This window comes from Accipiter gentilis, chromosome 6, assembly GCF_929443795.1.
Source record: "Accipiter gentilis chromosome 6, bAccGen1.1, whole genome shotgun sequence".
Lineage (NCBI taxonomy): Eukaryota > Metazoa > Chordata > Aves > Accipitriformes > Accipitridae > Astur > Astur gentilis.
The window spans coordinates 2287577-2301502 of record NC_064885.1 but is presented as its reverse complement, the minus strand read 5'-3'; the positions used below and the strand labels follow the sequence as shown (position 1 = coordinate 2301502).

Genomic DNA, 13926 nt, shown 5'->3' with positions numbered 1-13926 from the left:
TTAAGAACAGGCACATGGCTTTAGCAGTGGAACCAGCCCAGAAAACTCAGATTACCAGACCCTGATACTTATTTGCACCCATGGTTGACAAAGGACCTCTACACACCATAACTCTCCTTTAAACTCTCAAAGCAAGTCATTAATTGTGAAAAACCTGTTTTCCAGTCCTTTTTAGTGCATGAAAGTCATGTACACAGTGCTCTTCATATTACTATTCCAAATCCAGTTACACATTGGTAACTAAGCTTCTAGCACACCTTATGAGATCACGTAGCCATTTTGCAGAAGGAGAAACTGAAATACTATCTGGGAAATTAGTCACAGGTCCAGGGCTAGTAACCAGAAAAAGAGGCAAATCTCTGTTCTTTTTGTTCCCTCTATAATGCTGATGGGCTACACATAATTCATTTTCTACTTGGGGGGAAGGGGGGGGGAAAGCTGCCACTCTGTGACTAATTGCTAGACCCCCACTTTCTCCATAGAAATGTTTGCATCATTATTTTTAATTCTTAGCGGTCCATAAGTTAGTTTTCCACAATCTGTAATGAAGATAACTATATTGCTGACGTGAGTTTGAATAATTTATTCAGTTCATTTGACAGCTTTCTAGAATGACTCAATCTATTCATTAAATTCAATTTTATTATAACTTTCAAATACTTTGTTCAATATTTAAAATTATATCTTGCTGTATTACTCCCTCCTGGAAGAACTGGTAATTTGGAGTAAGACTCCTCCATTCCTTCTCCTCATAATATAGCATAGTTCTGCTGAATGACAGGTGAGAGTTGATATGTGTTGACCTGGTTCTTTATAATTCATAAATAAAAAATATTTATGTGGTATGATTTCCATTACGATAAATCATGTCATACTAAAAGAAAGTGCCATAAGGCTTGGTTACATAAATCAGTGTCAGTTTCTGAAAAGTTTCTACAGCAGGATGGGACAAAAATCTGGAAAATGACATAAAAATGCTGATGTCATTCTCAGAAAGACTTCTCTACATGGGACAGGAATATTCCTTTGTGCATACTAAAGAAAATGTAATGGATTTTATAGAGCAAATTCCAACCTGACCTTGACAAGCCCAACTTTGTAGTATCTCATATCATTTGCAAAAGTTGGGTGTTTATCAAATCGCCACATAGCAATGACCACATGACATTTACTGAGACCCGTGACAAATGTATTTGTCATGCACCTGTAAATATCTTCCCTGCCTTTTTACTCTGCTCATTTCCCTGATCCTGTCAGGAGCATTTCAAACTTACGAGTTACCTAAATCATTTTCCTCTTTTTAAAATCAAAGCTGTCATGGAAAAATTCCTTCATCCTGCTCCCAGTGGTGAAATTTACAGTCCATCTCTCACCCTTGCTCTAGTAGAAGGACATTTGTCTCTCTCTGAAGCTGGAAATCATGCTCCATGAGACATTCCTTTACCTCCAATTTTGGAAGGACAAGTTGTAAGACACTGTAGATGCGAAATCTGTGGCTAAAGAAGCAATTTCAAACTCTTAAAGTGATTGTAGCTCTCTTTGTGCTTAGTGCTGTCAGAGTTGGACTAATGCACACCGCTATCCAAAATTTACTCTGATTAAAGCCTCACTGCATCACTAGATCATGTTTCTCAGCTAGCCAGCTCAGGGGTTATAGAAATTTCTTACATGTTTAGTTTTAGACCCCTCTGATGGTCTAAATCAAAGTTTCTTCTGAAGCCTTTTATTTATGAGGTAATAAACGAGTTAATGCCTTTCATTAATACCACTTTGCTCTCAATTACAGAATTATAAGAGATCATGGCCTAATCAACCTCAGAAAATTTCAGAGTGAGTATCAGGTGTAACTGCTTAACTTTAGAGTGGCCTCTGCTTGGGAAGAAATCTTCGCATGTTCACTGTTTCCAGTGCACCAGTGTGGTTTATTCATACTGGACCATATTCAGATGGTCTGAATTCCAGCAGATTTCCTGCCCCGACTGTTTCTAATGGGCTGGCTCTAACTACTCCCAGCTCAGTGTTTTAGTTATTGCCTCGGAATTGCTCTTCAGAAGCATGTCGGGCTCCACTGAGTAGGGAGAGCGGTGAAGGTGAAATCTAGGCCTTTCAAGTGCATCTCACTATTCTAAGAAATGATCAAACAACATTTAAATATCATCCTTTATGCTTTTAGAGTTTTAAGGGCTGTATGATTTTGTTGCTTTTATGCAGCAATTTGTAGTTGCGCCACCAAAATGGCCAAGAAGTTTACCAAATCTGGATCTTTGGGCGGTTCACAGAGGCTGGTAGTCACTTCAGGTTCCACTGAATTTATTTTCTTCTTCCAGTAGGAGTGATAAGGTGTGTCACTTTTTTCCCCCTCTAGTTTTGGAAAGGCGATATCCAAAGGAGGTTCAAGACCTTTATGAAACAATGCGACGATTTGCACGAATTCTTGGACCGGTAGAGCATGATAAGTTCATTGAAAGTCATGCATGTAAGTATTTTGAGGATTTTAGCATATATGTTCTTCAATAGGCATAATGAGGGGTTGCATCACCTACAATCTTTCCTAAATATATACCACTCCTGGAGGGCAGGAAGTTATTTTTCTCTTCCCCCATCTATCTACCTCAGAAAAACAAATACATTTGTGGTTTGATACATTAAATGAGCAGGAAGTGTTTTTTTTTCCACTAAACTGTGTCCGAGTTCTTTGATTTCTCAGTTGACTGAACATTCTGGTCATGTGCTAGAAGGAGTGTTTTCTTACCAAAAGACCACTATTCATTTACTGGGACTCTGTATCACTGAAAGAACAAAATCCCTAAAATTTATGTCTGTATTGAGAGATCGGGAGCTGCCAGCAAATTGTGAATTCTTTGAAAGATACATGTTAAACTATTATATGTGTACATAATTGTATAGTACAGCTGTCATTATGTCCCTTACCTTAAAGGGAGAGGCATTGTTCCATCACCGAATCATCTCGAGTCTTTATGCATAATCATAGCATGCGTTTAGTCAAATTCCAATGCAAGTCATTACATCCTGCTTAATTCTGTGACTTAAACTGGGAAAATTGTTGTTCATTAGAAGGAACAAAGCATTTAAACAGTTGCAACTAAATTTTCAGGACACCCTGTGTGACATACCAAAAGCATGATCCTGCAAAATCATGAGTCCCCCATGTGGGTGCTAGTCCTAGAACCTAGTTTTGTTGTAGTGACAGCGAAGTCCTCAAGTTAACCTGATAGTCAAGTACCTGCATTACACAGGTGTGCTGACTGGTATGAGTAAACGAATTTGAGACAAGCGAACTTGCTCACTGTAAAACTAAGCAATGCCTGGAAGCCAGCTGATAAAAGCTATAGGCAGTAAATATCTCTGAGCAAAAGAAACATGGGTATTTAATCTTACTGACTGCAGAAAAGGAGTTGTCTGCAAAGAAAAATTTTGGAAGGTCCAGTTATGAAAATCATAGTTCAAAGACAATATTAGATGCTATAAGGAGCCTAGATGGAGTAGCTGAAATGCCTTCCAGAAATCCTATGTTATTGTTACTTGTCTTGCCCAGGGTATGGCAAAGGAACTGTCAAAGCATGAAGATAAAATAACTTTTCTGAGCACACAAATACTAGAAACCAACTTAAATCTGTGATCAAGGAGTGTTAGGACACAGTGAGTTTGAGATCTGATACAGACTTGTGCAGAGAGGTAAACCTTGTCTGTGGTTCTGTATACTGCATACCCAAACTGTGCAGACAAATAAGAAGTAGCAATGTACCTAGTACACCACAGTTCACTGCCACCCCCACTGACCCACATTTGTTTTCTTCGGATTTCCCTTCTGCTTACACTTCGGGTAAAACAGTGGAATTTGAGCTGCGGAGGGAAATAAAGCGACTACAGGAATACAGAGCAGCAGGAATCACCAATTTCTGTAGTAAGTACCTGATGCATTATTCAGGCCATTCCCATTCATCAAGGTGTGGAAGGCTGATTTTACAACATTTAGGATGTGTTGAATAAAAAGACACTTATTTTTTAAATGCATTTGCCTAGCTCTTTAACTGAACAAGGCTTTAACAATAATGCTTCAGTCCAGCTGTGCTTTTTTAAAGCTAGCTTGAGCCATCAACTTGGAGAACGCACTGTCTAGCAGAGCTCTGCTTTAGTCACCACTTTGCAAAAGATTCAGGAAAAAAAATAAAAATGTCATGGCACAGTGGTCTCCAGTACTTTATCTCTGGACACTTTCACTGTCTATCAACAAGTGTGATATCTGGAGAGAGGCCTAAGACCTCTACGTAAATGAAATGGCCTGGTTTATCCTGGAATTGGATCATGGAAGCTGTTTTTGTTTAGTTTTGGCCTGAAATTAACAGGGGGAGGGGTGCAGGGTGGAATCTAATACCTTCTGATGCCAAGTAGTTGTCATGAGGGAGAATAGCCGAGTCTGGTCCAGAGCTAGAGAACAGTTTCTCACTTATTTCCTAAAGTAGAAAAACAACAGTCTGAAAACCTCGACGAAGGCAGTGGGTGAGAATGTGGTATCTGTCTGCCATAGGTGCCAGAACATACGATCACCTTAAGAAGACGAGAGATGAGGAACGCCTAAAGCGCACTATGCTTTCTGAAGTCCTGCAGTACATCCAGGACAGCAGTGCCTGCCAGCAGTGGCTCAGTCGACAAGCTGATATGTACGGTTACAGTAAGACTGTGCATTTTACGTACCTATGCTTTAGTCAGGTGCAGCAAACACATTTTTCTGTGCGATAACAAATGCATTCCCAATTTATTACAGTAGGATCAGTCTGCAAAATTCAGAAGGGCAAGAAACTGTGGGTGACAGCAATAGTGCTTGTTGAAGAGCAGACAAGGAAGTGACTAGTAAGGGCTCAAAATCTCAGTTTTCTGTATTTTATATTTCAGGAACTTAACTGCTGTAAATAAAGTCATGGAGGGAAATGAGGCCATTATGGATATTAATGAGGGCACAGATGGCACTTGAAATGTTTCAGATTATTTTAGATGTAGCAGCATTATTAATGTGTAGTCACCCTGCACCAGCACTTTAAGGAGCAAGCTGCAATGCAAAGGAAGTGCATCCTGTATGCCACATGGCCTGAGAAGATGATTTGTAATCTCCCCAGTCAGTCTCCACTGAATTTTTTATTGTCCGCCCCCTACGCCTTTTTTTTTTAAAAAAAAAACAGGTTTCAGACATGGTCTTCAATCTGGGAGTGCTAAATATTTAGAAATCCTTTTGACTTCAGATCAGGCCCTGGGTTATGCAAGTTGAACTGTATAATTATTAGAAGTTGGGGAAAAAGTAGTTTCAGGGCCAGTATGTGCAGTTATTCTTTAAAAAAATCCATGAAGGCAATTTGAAAATTCCCTTTCTTTTCAGTGATTCCGGCCTGAGTCCTACGGTACCAGTTCCTTCAAATTCAGGTAACTGTTAGATGATGGTCTGTGATAAAAAGCCAGCCATACATCAGTAATACCGTTCTGACAGCCAGTTGGGGAGTGACTCTTTTGCTGGAGTACTAAAGCGTCAGTCCTCAAGCCTCATGGTTAAGCATCACTTAAGTCAACATTACCTCAATCTGCAACTCATTCCACGTGCAAATCCTGTAGGATTTTTTTGCTGAATTTCTAGATTTTTCTGACTACAGGTGAAAAACCCATCCTAAAGCTACATTAACAAGGCAGGAAAGGAAGGGAAAGAATTTTAACCTGAGAAGAAAATTTTATCTTTAAAAGATAAAGCTAATCCCGGGTTTTAATGAAGCTGTATAGCACATACCATAGCAATACGAAGCTGACAGAAAGCAGATTTGGGAAGGCAGAACACCAAAAACCAGCTGCCTGAGAAGTGGGTAATGGTTGCAGCATCAAGCACTCCAGAGCGACAGAATGAGATGATACAGGTTGCCTATGCAACTTCAGTTTTCTATGAATATGCTTTTATATTCTTTAATTCTGTAATCACAAATTACGGGGGTTTTCCACCAAGAGGACCCCTTACTTCAGTGCCCAGTAAGGACAGATTCAGGGGTCAGTCAAGGCCCTCGTGAACAAGACTTCTATAAAATCACGTCTCATTTGTTGAGGTCACAGGGTGGCATGCAATGAATAAGACTAGGATAAAGTTTTACTATAAAGCTCTTAAATGTTGCCAGGGGAAACTAGCTTCTAGCTAGCTCTACCTCTACTCCAGTTTTTATGTGGATGCTAATAAACCACTTGAACCAAACTTCTCAGAGGTGGACACTGAGTCTGTAATGTTCTTCCTCATTTCTGCCAGGAGCCTTGGAAATCTGGGTCAGAATACCAAGCAATTAGTCATTGCACTATGTTTTAAACATATTTGGTGATCGCTAAGATCTGGTATTTTGGAGAAAAAATAGCATTGTGTATTTCAGGCTGGTCATCCAGAGTCCATGAAATGGGGACAGTATCCCCCCAGCTGAAGGGCTAGTATGAAGAATTAAATTGTTTGTCAATTATTCAGTGGCCCATGAAGGAGAAGGGCCCAAAAGAACATGAATTGTTTTGCCTATGGAACTCAGATAGCATGTGGTGTTTACAACCAGTATCACATGTTGAACAAAACCCAAACAAAATACCATATAGTTGCTAATTAAGCAAACATCCTGCATACTGAATAAGGCAAGGATACTGCGGAAAAACTGCCACGTGTCTATATAATTAAAGGCTGCATCATACTGTATATACAAGAGGGCAAATTAATGTTGCTTAACTTTACTTTAGATTCTGAGATCTTGACTTTGCAGCCTTAATATGTTTTCTTTAATGTAGTTCGTGTGTGTGTGTGTTATTTCCTAGGTTTATAAAAGAGTAAAACCAAATACTGTCATGTCTTATCATAGGATGCTCGTTCCAGGCCATAGAAAGAGGGACCAGCACTGGGAAATAACTTCCTCTGTGCCTACCAGAGACTCACTACTCCAGCTTCTTTCTAGTTCTTGAGTTTTCTCTCTGATCAGGCTCTCCTCACCCAGCCAGACTCCCATCTGTTTCCTACAGATGCACAGGAGAAAGAGAGAGATACTCCCCAGTCCCAGAGGCAGGACCCAGGCAGGTCAGGGTCTGGAGCAGCAGCCAGCACAGTCCTGGGGAAAATGGAGCTCCAGATTTCCCAAGATCTCATCACTTTGCCAAATTTGGGAAGTCTGTCCCGGGATAAAGAGACCTACCTCTAACAGTGCTACATATGCAACCCACAGCACAGGGGCAGTAGACTTTCTAAAAATGTAAATAAATAACCCTAGCTTTGTTCTGAGCTCTGGAAGTTAAAAAAAAAAATACCATTTAGAAAAAGAAACCAAAACAAAACCAAAAACAACCAACCTGCAAGTAGACAGCCCTGGTGAAAGTTTAAGCTGCACCAGTTAAAGTTCAGCAGTTACAATCGTGAAAGTGAGAACTATCAAATTACCTTGTTATAGATATTTTTCAGTACTGTTTATCATAACAGACAAAAATAAATCCACAAACTGCATTTGCTGCACAGTATCTGCATCATATTTAAAGGCATTTAAAGAAAACTCTGCTTCGTGAATTTGTCAGTAATGCCAGAGAAATTCGCTGTTAATCACGCCAATAAGTAATCTCAGCATCCTTACAAGGTACTGGTTTCGCACCTGCTGGGAGTTAGCCCTGCACGCTGTGCACACCCAGGGCACACCCTCCACGCAGCACTGACTTCCCTGACCCCGGCTGGAAGAGTCACTTTATAGTCAGGAGGTACAGCCCAGCTTATCCACGCTCGGTGCCGATTTGACAGAAAGCTGTTGTCTTTCAGTTCCTCCTAAGAGCCAGGGTTAACAGCCTAAGAGTCCTCATGCAAGTACTCACAGCACTTAACTATGTCAGTTGCAAAATCATACCCTTTATCAAATTGGTGCAGTTTTTATGTTAAGCCTCAAATAACCCTGTCTATAAACACTTGGACCGTACTGGGTTAACATCATAGGGATTTAATTGCCTCTGCGATAACACACCTAAGGAACAAACTGCTCGGGGTTCTTCAGTGTTTTCCTTTCTTGTCTCCGCAGGTAGACGGAGTGCCCCACCACTGAACCTCACAGGTCTCCCAGGGACAGAGAAACTTAATGAGAAGGAGAAGGAGGTGAGGAAAGGAATGGAAAGATAATCTTTGTCAAACTTTATCTTCACAGCGCAGGGGTGCTCCCACCGTCTGTCTCAGGTGCTGTGAATATCCCCTCAGTTATATGCCCTGACTACTCTTTCCTGCTCACAAAAATCATTCAGGTTTTCCAGTGGCTTCTTAATTTCAGTTATTGTACTATAGGTACAGCATAGCTGCAGCAGATTAACTTATTTAGCAAAGAAAGGCAGAGCATGCTAAGGTGCTATTATGTGCTATTATAACATCCAGAGTATGACATCCTCTCTTCCTCCATTGTGCGACTGGGGTAAGCAGAAGGGTTATTTTTTCTTAATGAACGTTGTTTTTAAAACTGGCGGAGGATTTTATCAAGGGCTTCACTGGACAGATCACTGAACCTGAATAGCAGAGCTCTTTCTATATTCTAGATACCTCACAGCCCAACTTCAACCAGTTATGGTTGGTTTTTCACTCTAACGCTAATGTGAACCATGGAAGCGATAACAGTGTATTGTTCTTCTCATGTTTTTTTCCATATTTCTGCTTTGCAGTGCATATACCAAGCTTTTTGTATGCACATGTGGCAGGGAATGGCTTTCTCTAAGCCGTGGGTTGTCAGCTGGGCCTGGTGTTGAGGTTTGCAGTTCCATATAGAGTGCTCTTGCACAGTCACCTAAAGCAATCAGAGGCACAGGAAAGATCAACAGAGCAGACAGAAGTGGGAATGCAACCCATCCGGCAACCCCCAGGAGAGGTGAACAATGCAGCAAGGTGCCTGCTGTGTATTTATCGCTCAGTTTCTTCTGCAGCCCATGTAGGCCTGTCCTCTAATTCAGTGAAAGGCAACACTGGAAAGATACTGAAATAAATGATGATTTTTTTATTTTTTTTTACTAGAAGTCATAACATGTCCTTAGATTGCCCACAAGGCAGATCTCGGAGTATGTGAAACGCAGATGTATTTCAGACTTTTCCCTCTGTGTGGAAGCTGTTTCCCCTTCACTGGAGATGGCAGCATTGAAAATCAGATCACAGATTCACCATGGAACATGGCATTTCTGGCTCCATTCAGCATATAAATAATCGTGACTAGAGCATTAGTGTATATGGGGAATCTGATTTCCTCGTCAGCTGAGACGTAAAGTCTGAGATCCTCTGAATTCTGCAATTTCCTATCAATGAGCAACAATCATTAAGCATTTCCTTATTAAAAGGAGGAGACACTCTCTCCATTGGGAGCAATACCGCGCTCCATCTAGAAGGCAGCTGGTATTTGAAAGCTAAATAGCAGCATTGCAACCTAACAGCAGGGCACAGGGGCTTCTGAAAGCGATTCCTTTTACCAAACTTCCAAATATGTAATGCCCTCCCCTGCACCATTTCCATCCTAGACTTCTGGAGGGGGCAGGCGTTGTGCGCATAGCTGCTTTTGTAGAAAGGTATTAAAGACTTAGTCTGCAGGGGATTAATAGACAGATGCCCTCCCTGGCTCTCGTCCAGCATGCTGAATTGCTGGTTGCAAGTCTCTTTGGCATGTGTACTTCCCTTGGTTTGTAAAGAACAACGCCCACACAGGACACACTCATAGTTACGCTCCTGTGAGCCGAGAGCTTGCTTTCATCCTCCTAGTTTATTTTTCAGTCAGGAATGTTTTTGAATGCAGCAGCCAGCAAGCTCCTCCCCTCCCTACCTGTGGATCGAAACAGCTCATAATGCAATTACTGTATGCTTCCCCCCATACAAAAAAAGAAAAAAAACAAAACCACATTTAAAATGTTTTCAGAAAAATATTCACAGTGTTACCCCCCCCCCCAGCGGGGATCACAGAATGAAAGAGCATGACAAGCGTTAGTGTTTATTAACTTCACCTTTTGTCTTCCAGCTCTGTCAGATGGTGAGGTTGGTCCCTGGAGCCTATTTAGAATATAAAGCTGCATTAGTGAATGAGTGTAACAAACAAGGAGGCCTGAGACTAGCGCAGGCTAGAGCACTCATCAAGATCGATGTGAACAAAACCAGGAAAATCTATGACTTCCTTATCAGAGAAGGGTACATCACGAAAGCCTGAGGACAGACATCAGCGCTTTGGCTGGGGCAGACAGATGTGGAGAAGCTTTGAAGTCACTTTGACAGCACTGAAAGATTTTAACAGTGTTGAATGAAGGACATTTCCTTTTGCTTAAAATCTTTTGGGGCTTTTTTTTTTTCTGTAAAAACAAGTAGGGAGCTTTGTTAAATTGTATGAGTACTGACATTTCTTTGTCTGGTTTCCTTTTGACTCTGCTGTTTAACACTGCTGTTGTCAGAATTATGCTGCCACGTAGCGCTGGAAAGAATCATATGCCATATAAGCTAATCTTAAATGTGAATGGGCATTCATTTCTAACACCTCCTCGAACTAAAAAGAGAATCACGGTACTTTTATGCTGACAGTGACACAGAATAAGGACAGAAGAGCAGCACGTAATGAGAGTCACACTTTGACTTTGTGTGAGTACAGGGGTATAGAAATGCAGTCCCCTCCCTTCTTGTACTCCTTCCTGTAACAGTGGCAGCTTTCAAAGGAGATAGCACATGCCTGGGGGTATAAAAATAGAGCTTGCAGTGGTCCAGTCTTTTTAACTTAATTGTGATAAAGGATGGGAAAGGACGTTGCAGGGAAGCTCCTCAACAGTTGTTACTTTTATGTGATATTAGCACATATCACAGCATGAGAGCACTGTACAAACCAATAAGCTTCATCTGCTCGCTACTTGATTTGCGATTGTCAAGTTATATATAATCCCTCAGTTTAAGTCTTCATTGCTCCAGCTCGTTGGAAGGGCTGGATATTAGAACCAGAGCAGCCTTTCGGACCGTAAATAAAAACACGCTCAGTGCCCCGACGTTCTCCCACAAAAGATAACAAGCAAAGAGCACGACAGACCGCCCAGATTACACACTTCAGCCCTTCCAGCCCTCCTGTTCGTGGGGCCTTATTCTCTCAGCTTACCACATTAGTGGTGACATACCCAGTTGACCAACAAAGCAACGATGAGGTGCAAAAAGTTACTATGCACACACTCCCCCCACCCTGTCGCATCAGATGATCCATCAAACGACTTCAGGACAAAACATTTGTACTTGAAAATATAATTGGGTGAAGAAGATGGTTCTTTTCAGATGCAGCTTGGCATGGTTTACTAGACAGTAAAGTCTTTATCAGCTTCCATTGCTAACGTATAATGCTGAAATAATGTCCCATAACTAACCTAACAGCCAAAGCAGGTGGGATGTTGGGTGCTCTCAAGTTTGGGGTCTCATGTGGAAAAGCCTAACTGAGCTACAACTATACTGATAGGTATTTAAGGTGTTGAGGTTTTGGATGTTTTTTTTTTTTCCCCAAGAGTAATTATCCTGTGTACCTGAGGTGCCATTGAACGTGAAGTATTTTGGTTTGTAATAAAATCAAAATTACTTGAAACAGTTTTACATCCGTGTTCCTGGACTCTTGAGTGAGACTGTAAAGGTCGTGCAGCTGCCTGCATCCCTATCTGTCAGCTTCTTACCATGAGAGAGAAGAGAGAAATGCAGAACAGTGGCTGTATGGATGTGACCACTAAATTACCTAGAATATATTACTATTTAAAGAAAAGCAACAGCAATAGACTACATGTTGAAGATTAAAGTCTGTAGAAATTGAGACTGTATAGACTGGGAATGACAAGGGAAAGTAAGCTGTAAATCTTTGGGAATGTTTTTCCTAGTTGTCTTTTAACATAAAACAAACAGCCAAACTACCTCTCCTCTTGCCCCGTCTCCTATGCCGTGACTTGTACAAAAAAGCAGTAGGTGAGCCAAGTACCCTGGTACCTGCTGTGACCAGCAACATCTCTACTCAGCAAACTTCAGTGACGTTCCTTTGCCCCAAAGGGACCCAAACGGGACCGTGAGCGTGACGTGCTTTGACCAAACACAGAGCTACCCAAATCCAAGCTGTTGCTGAGCCCTGTGCTTTGGGCAGTGCTAAATAATTTGGCCATTTGGAAAATGCTGGGGAGAAAAGATCTCTGGAAAGGCGAGAACTGCGATCCTTTAGTCAGCCAGGAGGGGAACCAGAAAAGAGACTTTTCCAAGGTAAGTAAGAGAGCGCAAGGCAGTGGGGAAGCGGGGTTGGGATGCTTCCCTCAAACAGCATCAAGGTACGCAAGCAACAGGTTTTCCCCTTTCCCAGGGCATCTCCCAAGCAGGGAGATAACAGGCTTCCAGCATGCCTATGCCAAGGTCAGTGCCTCTTCGCTGCTCCTCTTACCTTCAATCGCCAGGCTCTAACACAACGTACGGCTGTGCTGCAGAAAGCGAGCCAGAAAAGTCACATCGGGGAAAAAGCTGTCGGGTTAAAAAGCTCCATCCCTGCCTGTGCCAGGCTCGGGGGTGAGATGGGGACCAGGGGCTGGGGGAGGCGCGTGGGGGCTGGCCAGCGCCGTGGCCGTGCACAGCCCACCGAGGCACGACCGTCCCGCGGCCGCTCGCACCCACAGTCTGAGGACGGGCGAGCGATCGGTCACCAGAGACGCGCCGACGGCAGGGTTTTGGGTACAAAACTAACCGCTCGTAAGACCGGCTGGGGTCAGACTGGCCGATGGGCAGGAGGCAGGATGGGGACCTCTTCACCCAAGAGCTTTCAAACCACTTCCAATAAAGCAAAACGCAACGAACGGACAAGAAAAACCCACCAAACGGTGCCGGCTGAGGCCGAGCTCGGAAGCGAGCTCAGCTGCGCTAGTTTTGAAACAGAGCAGGCTTTCTGCAGGAGGTTCCTCCAGGGCACAAGGGCTCAAGCCAACACCAACAGATCCCTGCCCCTTCAGTGACAAACGCCGCTGGCGCTTCCTCCCCTCCGTGCTCGCCATTAAACAGAGAGGAAAGAAAATCCAGCGCTCGGGCACAGGACGGCCTCTCTCCCCATTGCTTTTGTCCCCTTCCTCCCAGCCGGCTGCGTGCTGCTACGGCCCCTCTGAACCGTTTCCCGACACTCGGGGAAGGTGTTTTTTGGGAGAAAAGCTGCCCCCGAGCTCCTGGCTGCCTCGCCGGTCCCTCCTCCTTTAAATCCCGGCTCCTCTCCGACTCCTCACAAAATGTCTCCGTCGCTGCCTGCCAGACCCAGCTCCAGCCTCCCAAGAGCTAGCTGTCGCCTCGATGTCATTTGGAGAGGCTTTGAAAGGGGGAAATCTATCTTTATCCGCGCCGGGAAGCGCCATGCGCAGCTCTGGCACTGTGCAAGTAATTAACAATAATGAAAAGTTGGGGTTGCCATGGATATGCTGTTCTATTTACAACGCACATCTCTCCCATCACCCAGACCCGTGCAGCAACCGAGGGAAATCAGAACCCCATTCACCGCCTTGGCGTGTGGTTTTATTTTTAACCTGGATGCTGGAATAGGAAGGCAGCCAGGCGGGACGTCAGGGGCAGGACAGCGGCTGCTCCTGCCCCTGCCATGGGCCGGCTCCTCCGCTGGCTGCCGGATGCTTGGATTGCGGCTTGGGAAGCAGCACACAGGATTTCCGTGCTGCCCTGCCTTACCCAGACACGAGCTCTCCGGACAGCTGCTGCCAGTGAAAAGAAACCCAATAAAAGCGCTTTTCAGATACCTCAAACTAACCAGTCATGACTTTGCTATAAAAAAAAAAAAAAAAAAGAGAAAAAAAAAACACAAAAAAACAGACAGTCCCCACACACCTTTTTTTAAGAGCTTTGCTGTTAACAGGCCCTCACTTCAGACCCTGCTTTGGGACCAGTGTTAG

General features: G+C 43.2%; 1 protein-coding gene across 5 annotated transcripts in view; it reads left to right on the top strand.

The window, feature by feature from the left end:
- Positions 1 to 12350, top strand: part of TADA2A (transcriptional adaptor 2A) — a 28028-nt gene extending 15678 nt beyond the window's left edge. For all 5 annotated transcript variants that reach the window (XM_049802412.1, XM_049802415.1, XM_049802416.1 and 2 more), the window contains exons 10-16: positions 1787 to 1830; positions 2366 to 2476; positions 3854 to 3925; positions 4550 to 4682; positions 5393 to 5436; positions 8067 to 8140; positions 10023 to 12350. In XM_049802412.1, the coding sequence (XP_049658369.1) occupies positions 1787 to 1830; positions 2366 to 2476; positions 3854 to 3925; positions 4550 to 4682; positions 5393 to 5436; positions 8067 to 8140; positions 10023 to 10208 (664 nt within the window). In that variant the 3' untranslated portion in view covers positions 10209 to 12350. The remainder of the gene's footprint in view (positions 1 to 1786; positions 1831 to 2365; positions 2477 to 3853; positions 3926 to 4549; positions 4683 to 5392; positions 5437 to 8066; positions 8141 to 10022) is intronic.
- Positions 12351 to 13926: the final 1576 nt, after the last annotated feature.